At 50.9% G+C, this 21,392-nt stretch overlaps 1 protein-coding gene across 9 annotated transcripts in view; it reads right to left on the reverse strand.

Annotated features, from left to right (window-relative positions):
• Positions 1-21,392, reverse strand: part of LOC116951149 (neuronal cell adhesion molecule-like) — a 130,033-nt gene that overhangs the window by 50,135 nt on the left and 58,506 nt on the right. For 8 of the 9 annotated variants that reach the window (XM_076073508.1, XM_076073511.1, XM_076073510.1 and 5 more), the window contains 6 exons: positions 20,874-20,996; positions 19,444-19,614; positions 17,706-17,762; positions 15,755-15,863; positions 13,698-13,882; positions 12,989-13,120 (listed from right to left, as the gene is read on the reverse strand). In XM_076073508.1, coding sequence (XP_075929623.1) covers positions 12,989-13,120; positions 13,698-13,882; positions 15,755-15,863; positions 17,706-17,762; positions 19,444-19,614; positions 20,874-20,996 — 777 coding nt within the window. The remainder of the gene's footprint in view (positions 1-12,988; positions 13,121-13,697; positions 13,883-15,754; positions 15,864-17,705; positions 17,763-19,443; positions 19,615-20,873; positions 20,997-21,392) is intronic. The other variant, XM_076073513.1, reaches the window with a different exon arrangement.

Raw genomic sequence — 21,392 nt, forward strand, 5'->3', positions numbered from 1 at the left:
TGCAGTGTGGTAGGTGAGAGTGTGAGTGGGTGAGTGAGTGTGTCGTTGTGACCTGCAGTGTGGTGAATGAGAGTGTGAGTGGGTGAGTGTGTTGTTGTGACCTGCAGTGTGGTGAGTGAGAGTGTGAGTGGGTGAGTGAGTGTGTTGTTGAGACCTGCAATGTGGTGAGTGAGACTGTGAGTGGGTGAGTGAGTGTTTTGTTGTGACCAGCAGTGTGGTGAGTGAGAGTGTGAGTGGGTGAGTGAGTGTGTTTTGTGACCTGCAGTGTGGTGAGTGAGAGTGAGTGGGTGAGTGAGTGTGTTGTTGTGACCTGCAGTGTGGTGAATGAGAGTGTGAGTGTGTGAGTGAGTGTGTTGTTGTGACCTGCAGTCTGGTGAGTGAGAGTGTTAGTTGGTGAGTGAGTGTGTTGTTGTGACCTGCAGTGTGGTGAGTGAGTGGGTAAGTGAGTGTGCGAGTGGGTGAGTGAGTGTGTTGTTGTGACCTGCAGTGTGGTGAGTGAGAGTGTGAGTGGGTGGGTGAGTGTGTTGTTGTGATGACCTGCAGTGTGGTGAGTGAGAGTGTGAGTGGGTGAGTGAGTGGGCGAGTGAGTATTTTCTGACCTGCAGTGTGGTGAGTGAGAGTGTGAGTGGGTGAGTGAGTGTGTTGTTGTTGTGACCTGCAATGTGGTGAGTGAGAGTGTGAGTGACTGAGTGAGTGGGTGAGTGAGTGTGTTGTTGTGACCTGCAGTGTGGTGAGTGAGAGTGTGAGTGGGTGAGTGAGTGGGTGGGTAAGTGTGTTGTGACCTGCAGTGTGGTGAGTGAGAGTGTGAGTGGGTGAGTGAGTGGGCGAGTGAGTGTTTTGTGACCTGCAGTTTGGTGAGTGAGAGTGTGAGTGGGTGAGTGAGTGTGTTCTTGTGACCTGCAGTGTATTGAGTGAGACTTTGAGTGGGCGAGTGTGTTGTTGTGATGACCTGTAGTGTGGTGAGTGTGAGTGAGTGTGTTGTTGTGACCTGCAGTCTGGTGAGTGAGAGTGTGAGTTGGTGAGTGAGTGTGTTGTTGTGACCTGCAGTGTGGTGAGTGAGAGTGTGATTGGGTGAGTGAGTGTGTTGTTGTGATGACCTGCCTTGTGGTGAGTGAGTGGGTGAGTGAGTGTGCGAATGGGTGAGTGAGTGTGTTGTTGTGACCTGCAGTGTGGTGAGTGAGAGTGTGAGTGGGTGAGTGAGTGTGTTGTTGTGACCTGCAGTGTGGTGAGTGAGAGTGTGAGTGGGTGAGTGAGTGTGTTGTTGTGACCTGCAGTGTGGTGAGTGAGAGTGTGATTGGGTGAGTGAGTGAGTGTGTTGTGACCTGCAGTGTGGTGAGTGAGAGTGTGAGTGAGTGGGTGAGTGAGTGTGTTGTTGTGATGACCTGCAGTGTGGTGAGTGAGAGTGTGAGTGGGTGAGTGAGTGTGTTGTTGAGACCTGCAGTGTGGTGAGTGAGAGTCTGAGTGGGTGAGTGAGTGTGTTGTTGAGACCTGCAGTGTGGTGAGTGAGACTGTGAGTGGGTGAGTGAGTGTTTTGTTGTGACCAGCAGTGTGGTGAGTGAGAGTGTGAGTGAGTGAGTGTGTTTTGTGACCTGCAGTGTGGTGAGTGAGAGTGTGAGTGGGTGAGTGAGTGTGTTGTTGAGACCTGCAGTGTGGTGAGTGAGAGTGTGAGTGTGTGAGTGAGTGTGTTGTTGTGACCTGCAGTCTGGTGAGTGAGAGTGTGAGTTGGTGAGTGAGTGTGTTGTTGTGACCTGCAGTGTGGTGAGTGAGTGGGTAAGTGAGTGTGCGAGTGGGTGAGTGAGTGTGTTGTTGTGACCTGCAGTGTGGTGAGTGAGAGTGTGAGTGGGTGGGTGAGTGTGTTGTTGTGATGACCTGCAGTGTGGTGAGTGAGAGTGTGAGTGGGTGAGTGAGTGGGCGAGTGAGTGTTTTGTGACCTGCAGTGTGGTGAGTGAGAGTGTGAGTAGGTGAGTGAGTGTGTTGTTGTTGTGACCTGCAATGTGGTGAGTGAGAGTGTGAGTGACTGAGTGAGTGGGTGAGTGAGTGTGTTGTTGTGACCTGCAGTGTGGTGAGTGAGAGTGTGAGTGGGTGAGTGAGTGGGTGGGTGAGTGTGTTGTGACCTGCAGTGTGGTGAGTGAGAGTGTGAGTGAGTGGGCGAGTGAGTGTTTTGTGACCTGCAGTTTGGTGAGTGAGAGTGTGAGTGGGTGAGTGAGTGTGTTCTTGTGACCTGCAGTGTATTGAGTGAGACTTTGAGTGGGCGAGTGTGTTGTTGTGATGACCTGCAGTGTGGTGAGTATGAGTGGGTGAGTGAGTGTGTTGTTGTGACCTGCAGTGTGGTGAGTGAGAGTGTGAGTGGGTGAGTGAGTGTGTTGCTGAGACCTGCAGTGTGGTGAGTGAGAGTGTGAGTGGGTGAGTGAGTGTTTTGTGACCTGCAGTGTGGTGAATGAGAGTGTGAGTGGGTGAGTGTGTTGTTGTGACCTGCAGTGTGGTGATTGAGAGTGTGAGTGGGTGAGTGAGTGTGTTCTTGTGACCTGCAGTGTATTGAGTGAGACTTTTAGTGGGCGAGTGTGTTGTTGTGATGACCTGCAGTGTGGTGAGGGTGAGTGAGTGTGTTGTTGTGACCTGCAGTGTGGTGAGTGAGACTGTTAGTGGGTGACTGAGTGTGTTGCTGTGACCTGCAGTGTGGTAGGTGAGAGTGTGAGTGGGTGAGTGAGTGTGTCGTTGTGACCTGCAGTGTGGTGAATGAGAGTGTGAGTGGGTGAGTGTGTTGTTGTGACCTGCAGTGTGGTGAGTGAGAGTGTGAGTGGGTGAGTGAGTGTGTTGTTGAGACCTGCAATGTGGTGAGTGAGACTGTGAGTGGGTGAGTGAGTGTTTTGTTGTGACCAGCAGTGTGGTGAGTGAGAGTGTGAGTGGGTGAGTGAGTGTGTTTTGTGACCTGCAGTGTGGTGAGTGAGAGTGAGTGGGTGAGTGAGTGTGTTGTTGTGACCTGCAGTGTGGTGAATGAGAGTGTGAGTGTGTGAGTGAGTGTGTTGTTGTGACCTGCAGTCTGGTGAGTGAGAGTGTTAGTTGGTGAGTGAGTGTGTTGTTGTGACCTGCAGTGTGGTGAGTGAGTGGGTAAGTGAGTGTGCGAGTGGGTGAGTGAGTGTGTTGTTGTGACCTGCAGTGTGGTGAGTGAGAGTGTGAGTGGGTGGGTGAGTGTGTTGTTGTGATGACCTGCAGTGTGGTGAGTGAGAGTGTGAGTGGGTGAGTGAGTGGGCGAGTGAGTATTTTCTGACCTGCAGTGTGGTGAGTGAGAGTGTGAGTGGGTGAGTGAGTGTGTTGTTGTTGTGACCTGCAATGTGGTGAGTGAGAGTGTGAGTGACTGAGTGAGTGGGTGAGTGAGTGTGTTGTTGTGACCTGCAGTGTGGTGAGTGAGAGTGTGAGTGGGTGAGTGAGTGGGTGGGTAAGTGTGTTGTGACCTGCAGTGTGGTGAGTGAGAGTGTGAGTGGGTGAGTGAGTGGGCGAGTGAGTGTTTTGTGACCTGCAGTTTGGTGAGTGAGAGTGTGAGTGGGTGAGTGAGTGTGTTCTTGTGACCTGCAGTGTATTGAGTGAGACTTTGAGTGGGCGAGTGTGTTGTTGTGATGACCTGTAGTGTGGTGAGTGTGAGTGAGTGTGTTGTTGTGACCTGCAGTCTGGTGAGTGAGAGTGTGAGTTGGTGAGTGAGTGTGTTGTTGTGACCTGCAGTGTGGTGAGTGAGAGTGTGATTGGGTGAGTGAGTGTGTTGTTGTGATGACCTGCCTTGTGGTGAGTGAGTGGGTGAGTGAGTGTGCGAATGGGTGAGTGAGTGTGTTGTTGTGACCTGCAGTGTGGTGAGTGAGAGTGTGAGTGGGTGAGTGAGTGTGTTGTTGTGACCTGCAGTGTGGTGAGTGAGAGTGTGAGTGGGTGAGTGAGTGTGTTGTTGTGACCTGCAGTGTGGTGAGTGAGAGTGTGATTGGGTGAGTGAGTGAGTGTGTTGTGACCTGCAGTGTGGTGAGTGAGAGTGTGAGTGAGTGGGTGAGTGAGTGTGTTGTTGTGATGACCTGCAGTGTGGTGAGTGAGAGTGTGAGTGGGTGAGTGAGTGTGTTGTTGAGACCTGCAGTGTGGTGAGTGAGAGTCTGAGTGGGTGAGTGAGTGTGTTGTTGAGACCTGCAGTGTGGTGAGTGAGACTGTGAGTGGGTGAGTGAGTGTTTTGTTGTGACCAGCAGTGTGGTGAGTGAGAGTGTGAGTGAGTGAGTGTGTTTTGTGACCTGCAGTGTGGTGAGTGAGAGTGTGAGTGGGTGAGTGAGTGTGTTGTTGAGACCTGCAGTGTGGTGAGTGAGAGTGTGAGTGTGTGAGTGAGTGTGTTGTTGTGACCTGCAGTCTGGTGAGTGAGAGTGTGAGTTGGTGAGTGAGTGTGTTGTTGTGACCTGCAGTGTGGTGAGTGAGTGGGTAAGTGAGTGTGCGAGTGGGTGAGTGAGTGTGTTGTTGTGACCTGCAGTGTGGTGAGTGAGAGTGTGAGTGGGTGGGTGAGTGTGTTGTTGTGATGACCTGCAGTGTGGTGAGTGAGAGTGTGAGTGGGTGAGTGAGTGGGCGAGTGAGTGTTTTGTGACCTGCAGTGTGGTGAGTGAGAGTGTGAGTAGGTGAGTGAGTGTGTTGTTGTTGTGACCTGCAATGTGGTGAGTGAGAGTGTGAGTGACTGAGTGAGTGGGTGAGTGAGTGTGTTGTTGTGACCTGCAGTGTGGTGAGTGAGAGTGTGAGTGGGTGAGTGAGTGGGTGGGTGAGTGTGTTGTGACCTGCAGTGTGGTGAGTGAGAGTGTGAGTGAGTGGGCGAGTGAGTGTTTTGTGACCTGCAGTTTGGTGAGTGAGAGTGTGAGTGGGTGAGTGAGTGTGTTCTTGTGACCTGCAGTGTATTGAGTGAGACTTTGAGTGGGCGAGTGTGTTGTTGTGATGACCTGCAGTGTGGTGAGTATGAGTGGGTGAGTGAGTGTGTTGTTGTGACCTGCAGTGTGGTGAGTGAGAGTGTGAGTGGGTGAGTGAGTGTGTTGCTGAGACCTGCAGTGTGGTGAGTGAGAGTGTGAGTGACTGAGTGAGTGGGTGAGTGAGTGTGTTGTTGTGACCTGCAGTGTGGTGAGTGAGAGTGTGAGTGGGTGAGTGAGTGTTTTGTGACCTGCAGTGTGGTGAATGAGAGTGTGAGTGGGTGAGTGTGTTGTTGTGACCTGCAGTGTGGTGATTGAGAGTGTGAGTGGGTGAGTGAGTGTGTTCTTGTGACCTGCAGTGTATTGAGTGAGACTTTTAGTGGGCGAGTGTGTTGTTGTGATGACCTGCAGTGTGGTGAGGGTGAGTGAGTGTGTTGTTGTGACCTGCAGTGTGGTGAGTGAGAGTGTGAGTGGGTGAGTGAGTGTGTTGTTGTGACCTGCAGTGTGGTGAGTGAGAGTGTGAGTGGGTGAGTGAGTGTGTTGTTGTGACCTGCAGTGTGGTGAGTGAGAGTGTGATTGGGTGAGTTAGTGAGTGAGTGTGTTGTGACCTGCAGTGTGGTGAGTGAGAGTGTGAGTGAGTGGGTGAGTGAGTGTGTTGTTGTGATGACCTGCAGTGTGGTGAGGGTGAGTGAGTGTGTTGTTGTGACCTGCAGTCTGGTGAGTGAGAGTGTGAGTGGGTGAGTGAGTGTGTTGTTGTGACCTGCAGTGTGGTGAGTGAGAGTGTGAGTGGGTGGGTGAGTGTGTTGTTGTGATGACCTGCAGTGTGGTGAGTGAGAGTGTGAGTGGGTGAGTGAGAGTGTGAGTGGGTGAGTGAGTGTGTTGTTGTGACCTGCAGTGTGGTGAGTGAGAGTGTGATTGGGTAAGTGAGTGAGTGAGTGTGTTGTGACCTGCAGTGTGGTGAGTGAGAGTGTGAGTGAGTGGGTGAGTGAGTGTGTTGTTGTGATGACCTGCAGTGTGGTGAGTGAGACTGTTAGTGGGTGACTGAGTGTGTTGCTGTGACCTGCAGTGTGGTAGGTGAGAGTGTGAGTGGGTGAGTGAGTGTGTCGTTGTGACCTGCATTGTGGTGAGTGAGAGTGTGAGTGGGTGGGTGAGTGTGTTGTTGTGATGACCTGCAGTGTGGTGAGCGAGAGTGTGAGTGGGTGAGTGAGAGTGTGAGTGTGTGAGTGAGTGTGTTGTTGTGACCTGCAGTGTGGTGAGTGAGTGAGAGTGTGAGTGGGTGGATGAGTGTGTTGTTGTGATGACCTGCAGTGTGGTGAGAGTGTGAGAGTGTGAGTGGGTGGATGAGTGTGTTGTTGTGATGACCTGCAGTGTGGTGAGAGTGTGAGTGAGCTGAGTGTGTTGTTGTGATGACCTGCAGTGTGGTGAGAGTGTGAGTGAGCTGAGTGTGTGTTGTTGTGACCTGCAGTGTGGTGAGTGAGAGTGTGAGTGAGTGAGTGGGTGAGTTAGTGTTTTGTGACCTGCAGTGTGGTGAGAGTGTGAGTGAGCTGAGTGTGTTGTTGTGATGACCTGCAGTGTGGTGAGAGTGTGAGTGAGCTGAGTGTGTGTTGTTGTGATGCCCTGCAGTGTGGTGAGTGAGTGAGAGTGTGAGTGGGTGGATGAGTGTGTTGTTGTGATGACCTGCAGTGTGGTGAGAGTGTGAGTGAGCTGAGTGTGTTGTTGTGATGACCTGCAGTGTGGTGAGAGTGTGAGTGAGCTGAGTGTGTGTTGTTGTGACCTGCAGTGTGGTGAGAGTGTGAGTGAGCTGAGTGTGTGTTGTTGTGACCTGCATTGTGGTGAGTGAGAGTGTGAGTGGGTGGGTGAGTGTGTTGTTGTGATGACCTGCAGTGTGGTGAGAGTGTGAGTGAGCTGAGTGTGTGTTGTTGTGACCTGCAGTGTGGTGAGTGAGTGAGAGTGTGAGTGGGTGGATGAGTGTGTTGTTGTGATGACCTGCAGTGTGGTGAGAGTGTGAGTGAGCTGAGTGTGTGTTGTTGTGACCTGCAGTGTGGTGAGAGTGTGAGTGAGCTGAGTGTGTGTTGTTGTGATGACCTGCAGTGTGGTGAGAGTGTGAGTGAGCTGAGTGTGTTGTTGTGACCTGCAGTGTGGTGAGAGTGTGAGTGAGCTGAGTGTGTGTTGTTGTGATGACCTGCAGTGTGGTGAGAGTGTGAGTGAGCTGAGTGTGTGTTGTTGTGACCTGCAGTGTGGTGAGAGTGTGAGTGAGCTGAGTGTGTGTTGTCGTGACCTGCAGTGTGGTGAGAGTGTGAGTGAGCTGAGTGTGTGTTGTTGTGATGACCTGCAGTGTGGTGAGAGTGTGAGTGAGCTGAGTGTGTGTTGTGATGACCTGCAGTGTGGTGAGAGTGTGAGTGAGCTGAGTGTGTGTTGTTGTGACCTGCAGTGTGGTGAGTGAGAGTGTGAGTGAGCTGAGTGTGTGTTGTTGTGACCTGCAGTGTGGTGAGTGAGTGAGAGTGTGAGTGGGTGGATGAGTGTGTGTTGTTGTGACCTGCAGTGTGGTGAGTGAGTGAGTGAGCTGAGTGTGTGTTGTTGTGATGACCTGCAGTGTGGTGAGAGTGTGAGTGAGCTGAGTGTGTTGTTGTGACCTGCAGTGTGGTGAGTGAGAGTGTGATTGGGTGAGTGAGTGTGTTGTTGTGATGACCTGCCTTGTGGTGAGTGAGTGGGTGAGTGAGTGTGCGAATGGGTGAGTGAGTGTGTTGTTGTGACCTGCAGTGTGGTGAGTGAGAGTGTGAGTGGGTGAGTGAGTGTGTTGTTGTGACCTGCAGTGTGGTGAGTGAGAGTGTGAGTGGGTGAGTGAGTGTGTTGTTGTGACCTGCAGTGTGGTGAGTGAGAGTGTGATTGGGTGAGTGAGTGAGTGTGTTGTGACCTGCAGTGTGGTGAGTGAGAGTGTGAGTGAGTGGGTGAGTGAGTGTGTTGTTGTGATGACCTGCAGTGTGGTGAGTGAGAGTGTGAGTGGGTGAGTGAGTGTGTTGTTGAGACCTGCAGTGTGGTGAGTGAGAGTCTGAGTGGGTGAGTGAGTGTGTTGTTGAGACCTGCAGTGTGGTGAGTGAGACTGTGAGTGGGTGAGTGAGTGTTTTGTTGTGACCAGCAGTGTGGTGAGTGAGAGTGTGAGTGAGTGAGTGTGTTTTGTGACCTGCAGTGTGGTGAGTGAGAGTGTGAGTGGGTGAGTGAGTGTGTTGTTGAGACCTGCAGTGTGGTGAGTGAGAGTGTGAGTGTGTGAGTGAGTGTGTTGTTGTGACCTGCAGTCTGGTGAGTGAGAGTGTGAGTTGGTGAGTGAGTGTGTTGTTGTGACCTGCAGTGTGGTGAGTGAGTGGGTAAGTGAGTGTGCGAGTGGGTGAGTGAGTGTGTTGTTGTGACCTGCAGTGTGGTGAGTGAGAGTGTGAGTGGGTGGGTGAGTGTGTTGTTGTGATGACCTGCAGTGTGGTGAGTGAGAGTGTGAGTGGGTGAGTGAGTGGGCGAGTGAGTGTTTTGTGACCTGCAGTGTGGTGAGTGAGAGTGTGAGTAGGTGAGTGAGTGTGTTGTTGTTGTGACCTGCAATGTGGTGAGTGAGAGTGTGAGTGACTGAGTGAGTGGGTGAGTGAGTGTGTTGTTGTGACCTGCAGTGTGGTGAGTGAGAGTGTGAGTGGGTGAGTGAGTGGGTGGGTGAGTGTGTTGTGACCTGCAGTGTGGTGAGTGAGAGTGTGAGTGAGTGGGCGAGTGAGTGTTTTGTGACCTGCAGTTTGGTGAGTGAGAGTGTGAGTGGGTGAGTGAGTGTGTTCTTGTGACCTGCAGTGTATTGAGTGAGACTTTGAGTGGGCGAGTGTGTTGTTGTGATGACCTGCAGTGTGGTGAGTATGAGTGGGTGAGTGAGTGTGTTGTTGTGACCTGCAGTGTGGTGAGTGAGAGTGTGAGTGGGTGAGTGAGTGTGTTGCTGAGACCTGCAGTGTGGTGAGTGAGAGTGTGAGTGACTGAGTGAGTGGGTGAGTGAGTGTGTTGTTGTGACCTGCAGTGTGGTGAGTGAGAGTGTGAGTGGGTGAGTGAGTGTTTTGTGACCTGCAGTGTGGTGAATGAGAGTGTGAGTGGGTGAGTGTGTTGTTGTGACCTGCAGTGTGGTGATTGAGAGTGTGAGTGGGTGAGTGAGTGTGTTCTTGTGACCTGCAGTGTATTGAGTGAGACTTTTAGTGGGCGAGTGTGTTGTTGTGATGACCTGCAGTGTGGTGAGGGTGAGTGAGTGTGTTGTTGTGACCTGCAGTCTGGTGAGTGAGAGTGTGAGTGGGTGAGTGAGTGTGTTGTTGTGACCTGCAGTGTGGTGAGTGAGAGTGTGAGTGGGTGAGTGAGTGTGTTGTTGTGACCTGCAGTGTGGTGAGTGAGAGTGTGATTGGGTGAGTTAGTGAGTGAGTGTGTTGTGACCTGCAGTGTGGTGAGTGAGAGTGTGAGTGAGTGGGTGAGTGAGTGTGTTGTTGTGATGACCTGCAGTGTGGTGAGGGTGAGTGAGTGTGTTGTTGTGACCTGCAGTCTGGTGAGTGAGAGTGTGAGTGGGTGAGTGAGTGTGTTGTTGTGACCTGCAGTGTGGTGAGTGAGAGTGTGAGTGGGTGGGTGAGTGTGTTGTTGTGATGACCTGCAGTGTGGTGAGTGAGAGTGTGAGTGGGTGAGTGAGAGTGTGAGTGGGTGAGTGAGTGTGTTGTTGTGACCTGCAGTGTGGTGAGTGAGAGTGTGATTGGGTAAGTGAGTGAGTGAGTGTGTTGTGACCTGCAGTGTGGTGAGTGAGAGTGTGAGTGAGTGGGTGAGTGAGTGTGTTGTTGTGATGACCTGCAGTGTGGTGAGTGAGACTGTTAGTGGGTGACTGAGTGTGTTGCTGTGACCTGCAGTGTGGTAGGTGAGAGTGTGAGTGGGTGAGTGAGTGTGTCGTTGTGACCTGCATTGTGGTGAGTGAGAGTGTGAGTGGGTGGGTGAGTGTGTTGTTGTGATGACCTGCAGTGTGGTGAGCGAGAGTGTGAGTGGGTGAGTGAGAGTGTGAGTGTGTGAGTGAGTGTGTTGTTGTGACCTGCAGTGTGGTGAGTGAGTGAGAGTGTGAGTGGGTGGATGAGTGTGTTGTTGTGATGACCTGCAGTGTGGTGAGAGTGTGAGAGTGTGAGTGGGTGGATGAGTGTGTTGTTGTGATGACCTGCAGTGTGGTGAGAGTGTGAGTGAGCTGAGTGTGTTGTTGTGATGACCTGCAGTGTGGTGAGAGTGTGAGTGAGCTGAGTGTGTGTTGTTGTGACCTGCAGTGTGGTGAGTGAGAGTGTGAGTGAGTGAGTGGGTGAGTTAGTGTTTTGTGACCTGCAGTGTGGTGAGAGTGTGAGTGAGCTGAGTGTGTTGTTGTGATGACCTGCAGTGTGGTGAGAGTGTGAGTGAGCTGAGTGTGTGTTGTTGTGATGCCCTGCAGTGTGGTGAGTGAGTGAGAGTGTGAGTGGGTGGATGAGTGTGTTGTTGTGATGACCTGCAGTGTGGTGAGAGTGTGAGTGAGCTGAGTGTGTGTTGTCGTGACCTGCAGTGTGGTGAGAGTGTGAGTGAGCTGAGTGTGTTGTTGTGATGACCTGCAGTGTGGTGAGAGTGTGAGTGAGCTGAGTGTGTGTTGTTGTGACCTGCATTGTGGTGAGTGAGAGTGTGAGTGGGTGGGTGAGTGTGTTGTTGTGATGACCTGCAGTGTGGTGAGAGTGTGAGTGAGCTGAGTGTGTGTTGTTGTGACCTGCATTGTGGTGAGTGAGTGAGAGTGTGAGTGGGTGGATGAGTGTGTTGTTGTGATGACCTGCAGTGTGGTGAGAGTGTGAGTGAGCTGAGTGTGTTGTTGTGATGACCTGCAGTGTGGTGAGAGTGTGAGTGAGCTGAGTGTGTGTTGTTGTGACCTGCAGTGTGGTGAGAGTGTGAGTGAGCTGAGTGTGTGTTGTTGTGACCTGCATTGTGGTGAGTGAGAGTGTGAGTGGGTGGGTGAGTGTGTTGTTGTGATGACCTGCAGTGTGGTGAGAGTGTGAGTGAGCTGAGTGTGTGTTGTTGTGACCTGCAGTGTGGTGAGTGAGTGAGAGTGTGAGTGGGTGGATGAGTGTGTTGTTGTGATGACCTGCAGTGTGGTGAGAGTGTGAGTGAGCTGAGTGTGTGTTGTTGTGACCTGCAGTGTGGTGAGAGTGTGAGTGAGCTGAGTGTGTGTTGTTGTGATGACCTGCAGTGTGGTGAGAGTGTGAGTGAGCTGAGTGTGTGTTGTTGTGATGACCTGCAGTGTGGTGAGAGTGTGAGTGAGCTGAGTGTGTGTTGTTGTGATGACCTGCAGTGTGGTGAGAGTGTGAGTGAGCTGAGTGTGTGTTGTTGTGATGACCTGCAGTGTGGTGAGAGTGTGAGTGAGCTGAGTGTGTGTTGTTGTGACCTGCAGTGTGGTGAGAGTGTGAGTGAGCTGAGTGTGTGTTGTCGTGACCTGCAGTGTGGTGAGAGTGTGAGTGAGCTGAGTGTGTGTTGTTGTGATGACCTGCAGTGTGGTGAGAGTGTGAGTGAGCTGAGTGTGTGTTGTGATGACCTGCAGTGTGGTGAGAGTGTGAGTGAGCTGAGTGTGTGTTGTTGTGACCTGCAGTGTGGTGAGTGAGAGTGTGAGTGAGCTGAGTGTGTGTTGTTGTGACCTGCAGTGTGGTGAGTGAGTGAGAGTGTGAGTGGGTGGATGAGTGTGTGTTGTTGTGACCTGCAGTGTGGTGAGTGAGTGAGTGAGCTGAGTGTGTGTTGTTGTGATGACCTGCAGTGTGGTGAGAGTGTGAGTGAGCTGAGTGTGTTGTTGTGACCTGCAGTGTGGTGAGAGTGTGAGTGAGCTGAGTGTGTGTTGTTGTGATGACCTGCAGTGTGGTGAGAGTGTGAGTGAGCTGAGTGTGTGTTGTTGTGACCTGCAGTGTGGTGAGTGAGAGTGTGAGTGAGCTGAGTGTGTGTTGTTGTGACCTGCAGTGTGGTGAGTGAGTGAGAGTGTGAGTGGGTGGATGAGTGTGTGTTGTTGTGACCTGCAGTGTGGTGAGTGAGTGAGTGAGCTGAGTGTGTGTTGTTGTGATGACCTGCAGTGTGGTGAGAGTGTGAGTGAGCTGAGTGTGTTGTCGTGACCTGCAGTGTGGTGAGAGTGTGAGTGAGCTGAGTGTGTGTTGTTGTGACCTGCAGTGTGGTGAGTGAGTGAGTGAGCTGAGTGTGTGTTGTTGTGATGACCTGCAGTGTGGTGAGAGTGTGAGTGAGCTGAGTGTGTGTTGTTGTGACCTGCAGTGTGGTGAGAGTGTGAGTGAGCTGAGTGTGTGTTGTTGTGATGACCTGCAGTGTGGTGAGAGTGTGAGTGAGCTGAGTGTGTGTTGTTGTGACCTGCAGTGTGGTGAGAGTGTGAGTGAGCTGAGTGTGTGTTGTTGTGATGACCTGCAGTGTGGTGAGTGAGTGAGAGTGTGAGTGAGCTGAGTGTGTTGTTGTCGTGACCTGCAGTGTGGTAGTGGCTGAGCACAGTGTGGCAGAGACTAAGCAGTCGAGTAGACCAAGTCTGCAGCATGGGTAGAGGAATCAGGCAGTGGCTTTGTGGGGCCTTAAATCCATCACGACGTTGGGTAAATTTCAGACTACAACCTCTCTGTTGCAGTGAAATGGCCCCACTTGTTTTGGACAAGGCTTGCGCGCCATTATTTGTTGTGTCGGCTATTCACCTGAACCCTACGCCAACCGCCATCGGTCTTCTCACCCAACTTATAATTAACGGGAAATGACGGTGACTGTAAGTTTTATTGCAGATACCCACGCTGCTATAGGGTGACTGGATTTTGGGCTGGCCATCCAACAAAGACGGTCACCAGAACGCGCGCTTACACGTGCGCTCCTGCGGGCCGTCTGGAATGCTCCTCCTTCCGTTATTGGGAAGCACTGGAGTTGTGCACTTTTAAATCAATATTGAAAACTAATTTCTTTAGAACCGCTACTTTTTTGTGCTTCGTTTGTTCGATTTTCCCCCGCACCTCCGATTATCGCGGCCGGCTACGTATGGTGAAAAAGAAGTTCAACATACAATACAATGAGCGTACCTTCCACAGGAACGCCGTTGATGAGCCATTGGATCTTGGGCTTGGGTTTGCCATCCGCCTCGCAGTACAGGTTGGCATCATCTCCTGGAACAACCGTCTTCCCCTCCGGCTTCGATGTCCAGTACGGAGCGGCTGCAATGACAACAGCAATAACAACAATGAAGTCAAAGTCAAACGAAAAGTCAGAGTATCTCTCTGCTCGATTCACAATTTGCGTTGGTGATCCCTAATCCAGTAGTGGAACGCTCCACCTTTCGCTGGCAGGAGTATTTTTCTCTCCATGGGATGGCCACTCGAGACTACCCGCAAAGCGGTACTCATTTTTACAACCGTCGACAGATCGTCGTTTGACCTTGGAACCTTCCAATCGCAAGTGGCACGGTGGAAGCAAGAGGGTCAGCACCGTCACTGCCGAAGGGCTTGCGTTGTGCTCGTCCTTGTCGCAGAGCTGCTCAACGGAGCCCTTGCCGGCTCACACAATAAAGCGTAAGATGCGTGTGGCATCGCACACCTCACTAATAAACCGCTCGCTGCCCTGCCCATGATGATGGGCATCGACGCAGCGAGCAGCGAGCGAATCGGAAAAGTTTTCGGCGACTTCAAAATCCTGCTTGGATAGGCCGGTGGCCGCCGCTAACAAACGGCTATGCCGGACCCCCCCCGCCCCTCTCTCCGCGATGTATCGGCCGCACGAGGCATCGGGACCTACCGTCAATCGTGACGTCGAACACGTGCTTGTCGGTGCCCTGGGTGTTGCTGGCCGTGCACTCGTACTGGCCGGCGTTTCTCAGCGACACGGGCGAGATGCGCAGAGTCTTGTTGAAGTTCTCCAAGCTCAGCGTGCCCTGGGGAAGGCTGCCGTCCAACTTGCGCCAAGTGATGTATGGCGTCGGACTGCCGGTGCAGGAAAATTAACGACAGAAAAGTTAGTGATGGTGATGATGATGATGCAACCGTGCTATTACATCTATTCCGGACACCCTTCAGTACCCTGAAGACGGAATAACCGAGGCAATGTATGAATGGCGATATCCAGTCTGGAACACCCTCTGTGCCTCTGTAGCGGCGATCGCTCATCGTTTGTAGGAAGATCTGGTCTCTCGTTGACTCGTGTTGTCACCCCATTGTGTCCTCACCGCACATCACTCCGCCACTCTTTCAGTTTGCCTTTCTCTTGTGCCTCCTTTCCATTGTGTGCTGCTGCCGCCGCCATTACCAAGATCACAAATAGCGGCATCCACCATTTGCACGAGTTCAGGCCGGGTCATACAGACACCGCGTACCGCCCCGACGCTGTGCTTTCGTTGCGTTGAACGCGTGAATAAATAAACTCGTCGGATGAGAGATGGTGGAGGGAGCTGCCTCCCCCACCTTTCCTGAAGGCTCAGCCACCCTTCTAAATATTTATAGTCAAGCAGAAAAAAATGTTGGTACGTTATTTTACGTCGCCCGACCGAGTGGCTCATCGGCAGGGCGAGCGGCTCACATCCGGAAAAGATTACGAGTTCAAATCATCCTGCGTGACGGTTGACTCGGCCCATCAGATCGATGAAATCGGGAACCGCTTTGTTGGTTTTCGTCAGCAGTGGTTTGTCCTATGGAGAGACTCGACCCAGCCCTAGAAATGTAGAATTCCCACCGCTGGCTCGGAACTGTTAACGGGAGATGCTCAACTTGAGCAGGAAATCACTTTGACTTGTGTTGTTTTGGGCAAATAGCCAATGAGCCGATCTCAGCCTTTACTGCAGGATCGTTACACAAGCAGATGGCATCGTTACTAATTGTGTTTAGCGATTAACATTCGTTTAAAGTTTACATTCACTGTGCCTCCACCCACCAGTCACCCCCCCCCACACACTTTAAACAAGGTCACGTTACTTGACACATCTACCAATCTCTGTTTACATGCAGTTGGAGAACGAGACAGTGCGCAATGCAATGCCTGGATTCTCGGCTCCGACGAGAGAGGGGGCGTGTGACATTGTTGACGGACGGCAAACACACGCAGTCAATGTCAACCTGCAAGCTGCATTGGCATACGCACCCACCAGATGGCACTACACAACGGACAACCCAAAGCCAACGCATCTACCGCGCAACGCAACGCGAATCGAACGTGAATGCGGTAAAGTTCAACCTGTGTGTGTGTATGTATGTTGAACTTCTTTTAAAAGATACGTACCCAACCGTGCTGATCGTGGATGCGGGGGGAAGGACAACAAACTAAACACAAAAAGCAGTTCTAATGAAATTCGTTTTTTTTATCTAGATTTAAAAGTGCTGCTCCCATTGGCTTCCTCCAATCGGAGGGAAGGGCGTTGCAAAGGGCCTGCAGAAAGCGCATCTGAAAGCGCGCGATACGGTGCCCGTCCATCTTCGATGGCCACCCAAAAGCCGCTGCGACGGGGATGACCGGAGTTCGTTTGCTACGCGCAGTGCAAAATAAGTTCAACATACACGCGCACAAAACCAACGTGCAGCGTCAGGGAGCGCGTGATGCATGTGCCGCAACGGTGCGCATCCTCACCCAGACTGGAAACTCATCTCTTGAGAAATCGTTATTTATTTTTCGTGTGTTCATACTCTTTGGTTCGTCCGGTCAAGTCACGTGGGTAGAAATTAATAGATCACGGCGTTTCGATCGCAACACGAGCAACCGTCATCAGGTGGGATCAACCACAGCAGGGGAACTATTATTTTATACCTACGTGACTTGGGGGGGGGGGCATGGGGGGCGTGGGGGGGGGCATGGTGGGGGGCACTCACAGCCCCTCGGCGATGCATTCCAGCAGCAGGTCGTCCCCTCTCAGCGCGTGTTTGCTGCTGCTCTTCCCGTGAGGGGTCAGCATCCTGGCCGGACGATTTTGCAGACGGTCTGCCGGAGACAAGCGGTGGGGGGGGGGGGCGGGGGGGGGGGGCACCGCGGTGAAACCACGGCGGTGGCGGCGGGAGCTGATACGGGGGGGGGGGGGCACTCAAAGGCAAAAGCGCGTTGGCACGCTAAAAACGATCAAGGTCGTCGTTTGCAAGTTGGCAAGCCGTGAGGTGGCTAGGGGTTAGATCGAGAGGCTCGCGATCGGAAAGTTTGCAAACGTTCAAGTTCCGAAGGCTGGCGGTTCGCTCGGCTCATCTTCCCTCCCGGCGTCGATAAAATGGGTACCACTTTGCGGGGAAGCCGACAGCGGTTGCCCTCTGGAGAGACTCTCACCCCCGCCTTTGGGTAGTGGAATTTCCACCACTGGCTCAGCAGTGACTAGATCCACTTTGGCGCAATAATTCACTTTGTTTGGGTCGTTTTTTTGAAGATGTCAAATGCATAGGAAGGTGCGCTCTCAAATAGTGATGCCGTACTTTATTTTACACACACGGCGGGGGGTGGTGGTATAAGCGTGCGGTCGAGGCCTTACGCGATCCAGCACTAACGGGGATTGCATGCTGCCATTGTCACTTCTGGCCCCTCCGATCAATACCAGTGGCTTGGAGCAGCTTGAAGTATTCATTTAGCTGCTTTGGTCACAAATGACCGCCGTCGTCTTGAAAAATCAAACACGAATGAATAAATGTGAGATTAAGTTCACGTTTGATCAACGTCGGCCTTGTTTCTTATGGGTTACAATACGCAACGACGATTTGATTTGGGAAAAGGCGTCAGCAACGAGACGCGCTACAATCTACAAGAAAGTTTACGGAGCAATGTTCCGCAGTGATTTAGGTGCTCTGCTCACCATGTCTGTGGAGTGCTTAGTCAATGTAGCCAATTCAAATGAAAAAAAAAACATAAACGGTTGTAAAACATTTGTTTCATCGTCGTTTTTTTTGTCTTCTTTACAACAGCATTACGAATTCGTGCGTCTCTCGGTGGACGCATTGTGATAATGTACGCCCAAGATATTTCTTTCAAGTCCAATCTACGGACAGAAAATATCACTCTTTTCCGTGTGTTTTTTGCCTACGACAAAATGTGCGGACATATGGTCCGGTGGAGCTTCTCGAAAGGAAAATCCCACAAGCACCAGATGGATGCAGGCAATGGGCGTAGCTCAAGTTTCAATCCCACCGAGGTTTTGACAAAGTGGCGAGGGCCATGCATTTTTCAAAGGAGCACGGCAGAACTAACTGTATTTTAGAAACAAAGAAAAAAATATTTTCCCAGTCTTTGAAACCGTTTAAAAGAATAAGTCACTTTAAAAACTCAATCGGCATGGTAAGACGTCAAATGTATTCGTGATACTGGTTTGGCAGTGGTGCATCAACACAAACTAAACATTTAACACGTATGAATAACACGGTCCTAAGACAGAAAAAAAATATAGTGGGAAATGGGACTTCTTCATAGCAGAGAGATAGAGAGGCCAGAGAGATTGAGTAAATTAAGTCAAAACTGTACGCTACTCCATGGGGCCCTTACACAAATATAATGTCAATATTGTTTCCTAATAGACAGTCTTAAATTTGAAAATGAATGGTAAAACTTTGGTAATTTTCCCTCAAAATAAATACGTGACATTATATTTGCTGTTAATAGGCACCTTGGAGATCCCTTAATATGCCACTAGAAATAAGCAGAGTAAACATGCACGGCAGCAAAGTTAGCGTCTAAAATCAGTGTAAGGTTAATTTCAACACATACCGGTTTTGCAAAAAAACGATTAAAAGCAAAGTGAGGTTGTGGTTAAAGGTTCACATCAACACGAGGTTAGTTCGGAGGGACACTTACCACCACCTAACTGCTTCCCATCCACATTAGTTGCCAATGAATCATTATGAACGGCAACTGTAAACAAAAGCATGCAAAATGGCTACGTAAAAAATAACATAATGGCAAACTTAAAAAATGTAAGCGAAAAGGAACATGATAATAAGAATAAAAAAAATTAGGTGTCTTGGTCTGACCCACAGAATCGTTTCATGCAAGATCTTGTCACAGTCGCGGGTAGAGGTGCAGCCCTGCAAGTTCCATATCACGCCACTGCTGCCGAAAGGGCCTCCGCTATAGGGATCTTTGAGAGAGTATTTGGCCTACTTGTCCGCTCTGGCCGGACATCTCTGAAGTGGTGGGATTGCCCACACGGCAACCCCACCACAGTGCAAACGGGCGTACAAATCTAGGGGCGGCTAGACACGGCGGAGTTACAAAAAGAAAAAGCTTACCGCATTGCATCAACTGCTGCGAGCGACCCGGTGACCTCTGAACTACAAGTCCAGTGTGACGGCCATTGCACTCGACGTAGGAATACCGCAAAAAAAAAATGTGTTCGTATTATTTCATCTATACGGACTAAATTTTTCCTGGACACGGTAAGGAAGGTGGGTGTTGAGAGGGTCCTTAGAACCCCGTGTGCAGAAGTGCCGAGATAGGGGCACTGTCTTGGGAAACAGCGCTGCCCGCTGCACAGTTATATCAACCGCCTGGTGACAGAAACCTCAATGCATTTCATTGTTTTCGTAGGGACTCTCATAGCCGTGCCCGATGGGAGACATAAATTAGGCGCAAACGCGCACAAAACACGAGTTTGCCAAAACCACACCGTACATTACCAACGCATGGAATGGCCTTGGATGGTGTTGATGGAAAGCCAACACGTTGTCAGGATTTGCGATGCAATGCAACGCCGGCAAACTCCTCACATTAGAATGTGAGGATTCTAGTGTGAGGAGTTTGTTAGAACCTCCCTGCTTCTGTCCACCCAGCAGCATTAATGGGTTCACCGCAGTGAGCCTCTCAGCAGGTCGCTTAGAGTGGGGTGGGTTAGAGTGGGGGTAACGCCCCACCTCTTCCAAGGCATCTGACCAACATGGAGGAGTAGGCTAACAAAACCATCATGGGAGGTCATTCCGCCAGCAACGTGTGAGCAAGACATTGCCAGGCTCATCGCCTTTCCATTTTTGTTTCGATAAAATATACTACGTGAAGATAAACTGAGAGTCTCAGCTCGCTTACACCTGCACACACGTGGTGATACCACCCCGCCCACCAACACCTCGATGCGTGAGTCATCTCCGCATACTCAGATATCCTCCCACATGTACAGACACTCATCCGTGGCAGTTCACCAAACATCGCAATGTCGTATTCCCCTCCTTTCCCATAACCGGTTTGCCTTATGTTGACGGTGCGTAGTACGTGCGTCACAACGTGACGTAGCGGGCCCGCACACATCGCCTCATTAAAATGTACATTTAAAAAAAAGAAATCCTAATGTAGGATCACAGAGCTCGGGCAATTGCTGGAGCCAGTTCTGGGACGCTTTCCCGCAGCGCCTGCACTTCCCCCGCGCCTCTGCAGGAGGGGGATTCTGCGCACGTTAAAATTCCACGGCGCTTTCGGGATGCGTTATTTTTTTAAGAATGACGCTACACAGAAATTAAGTTTGCCTGTGCGTGTATATGTAAATGAAACGAATCCGACAGACGTTTCATTACGAACGCAAAAAGAGAACGAACGCGCGGCTCACGCGGGTTCACTTGGAGCTTGATGGGCTCCTTCTGGATGATGGTGCGCGACGCCTTGAACTGGGCGTAGCACGTGTAGTCCTCTCGGCTGTCCGACGAAATCACGTTCGCGAAGTACAGGTCGCCGTTGAGCCCCTGCGTCACCCTGCGGTCCTGACGGATGTGGTCGAGTGCTGGTGCAGGACAGAAACGGTCACGTGGCGGTGAGGGGGGTGTGAGGCGTGGGGAGCCATGGACACATGACCGGAGCAGCTGTCAAAGACAAGCATCGCCATTGCCAGCTGCATGTGGACAGCTCCTCTTTATAATTGAATTTTAGGTGTAAACTATGTTTTTCTCCGTGCGGCACAACGTCGCGTGCTCGACCGTCATGTGTGCGTGTGGGTAGGCCCGGTGCAGTGTCAATCGCCATTTTCTCGCGGTGTTTTATAAATCCGACCACTTGCACGTACAGTATTGCGTTCTTAATCTCGCGTCAATTCGCTTGCCGCTAAATGTCCCCTCCGTTATCCACCAGGTCCGTGACTCACATTCCCCCCACGCTACGCCACCTCGAGCTATCCTCATTTCAGCTATCCTCATTTCACTCTACGGACCCATTTCGTCCCATTCAGGAAAGCAGCAGTTTTACTTTGAAAGTAAGTAAAGCTTTTCCCTACGTTTAAAGCATTGTGCACTTTAGCTGTGCCCAGTAAACTATAAGTCATTTTATTAAAGGTCCAAATATCCCGCTGGACTATTACACGATCATAACCTGTGTTTCTCTCTCAGATGTCTGCGTTGTGTACAGTGAGGGAAAAAAAGTATTTCATCCCCTGCTGATTTTGTACGTTTGCCCACTGACAAAGAAATGATCAGTCTATAATTTTAATGGTAGGTTTATTTGAACAGTGAAAGACAGAATAACAACAACAAAATCCAGAAAAACGCATGTCAAAAATGTTATGAATTAATTTGCGTTTTAATGAGGGAAATAAGTATTTTTTTGGACTCTCGAATCATAAATGAATAAATAAATGTTCACGTAGCCAAACTTTGCACATATCCGCCACGGTGGTGAGATGTAAACTATCTTTGCCTGATATACAAGACGTCGGGAGGGTCGATCCCAACCCTGACGCCTCTATATTTGGAGTTTGCATGTTCTCCCCATGGTCGTGTGGATTTTTCTCCGGGTCCTCTGGCTTTTCCCTCCACATTTAGAATCAACGTCACGCGTTTAGGGTGTTTGTTTGCTTTACATTTCCACATAAATCATAAACCACTTCCTTGAGCCATCATTTGTGGCCATGTCTCTTCTGGAAAGGAGAGGCTCAGTGGGCCTTTTCCTCTGTAAAAAAAATAATCGTTGTTTTATGTTTTACTCAACACGGGAAAAATGTTAGTCCCTGTGTGAAATCTGTTCGTCACGCAGTGGACAGCGGGGCCTTACTGCTCGTCATCCAGTAGATAATGGGAGGCGGCAGTCCGAAGGGTGGATTGCAGGGCAGCACCACGGACCTTCCCTGATCCACCCTCTTCGGTTCCAGGACTTCTTTAGGCCACTTCGGAGTACCTGCAAAAAGGAATGTCTCATAAAACAAAAACTGTCCCGCACTTGACAAAAGCACGACCAACGCACACGGGACTCGTGTGCCTGGGTTCTTCAGCTGTACTTCCCCAGGCGATGTGGGGAGGAGGAGTGGGGGGGGGCAAGTAACACAATTAGCGTGCGCTAGTGGACCACGTGGCGCGACAGCGTCACACGGTGCAGATGTTATGATGTCACGTGGCATCGTGACGTCGTAACATCTGTACATGTGCTCACTCATCTGTATCTGTCGTCTCCAGCGCTCTCAACTCCACGTCTGGTTTATCTCTCTTTCATTAGCCTGTATCTCTTTGTCTACAGCTCTCTCAACTCCACGTCTGGTGTATCTCTCTTTCATTAGCCTGTATCTCTTTGTCTACA

Source organism: Petromyzon marinus, chromosome 42, assembly GCF_048934315.1.
Source record: "Petromyzon marinus isolate PM22_M1 ecotype Great Lakes invasive population chromosome 42, UKy_Petmar_22M1.pri1.0, whole genome shotgun sequence".
Classification (NCBI taxonomy): Eukaryota; Metazoa; Chordata; class Hyperoartia; order Petromyzontiformes; family Petromyzontidae; genus Petromyzon; species Petromyzon marinus.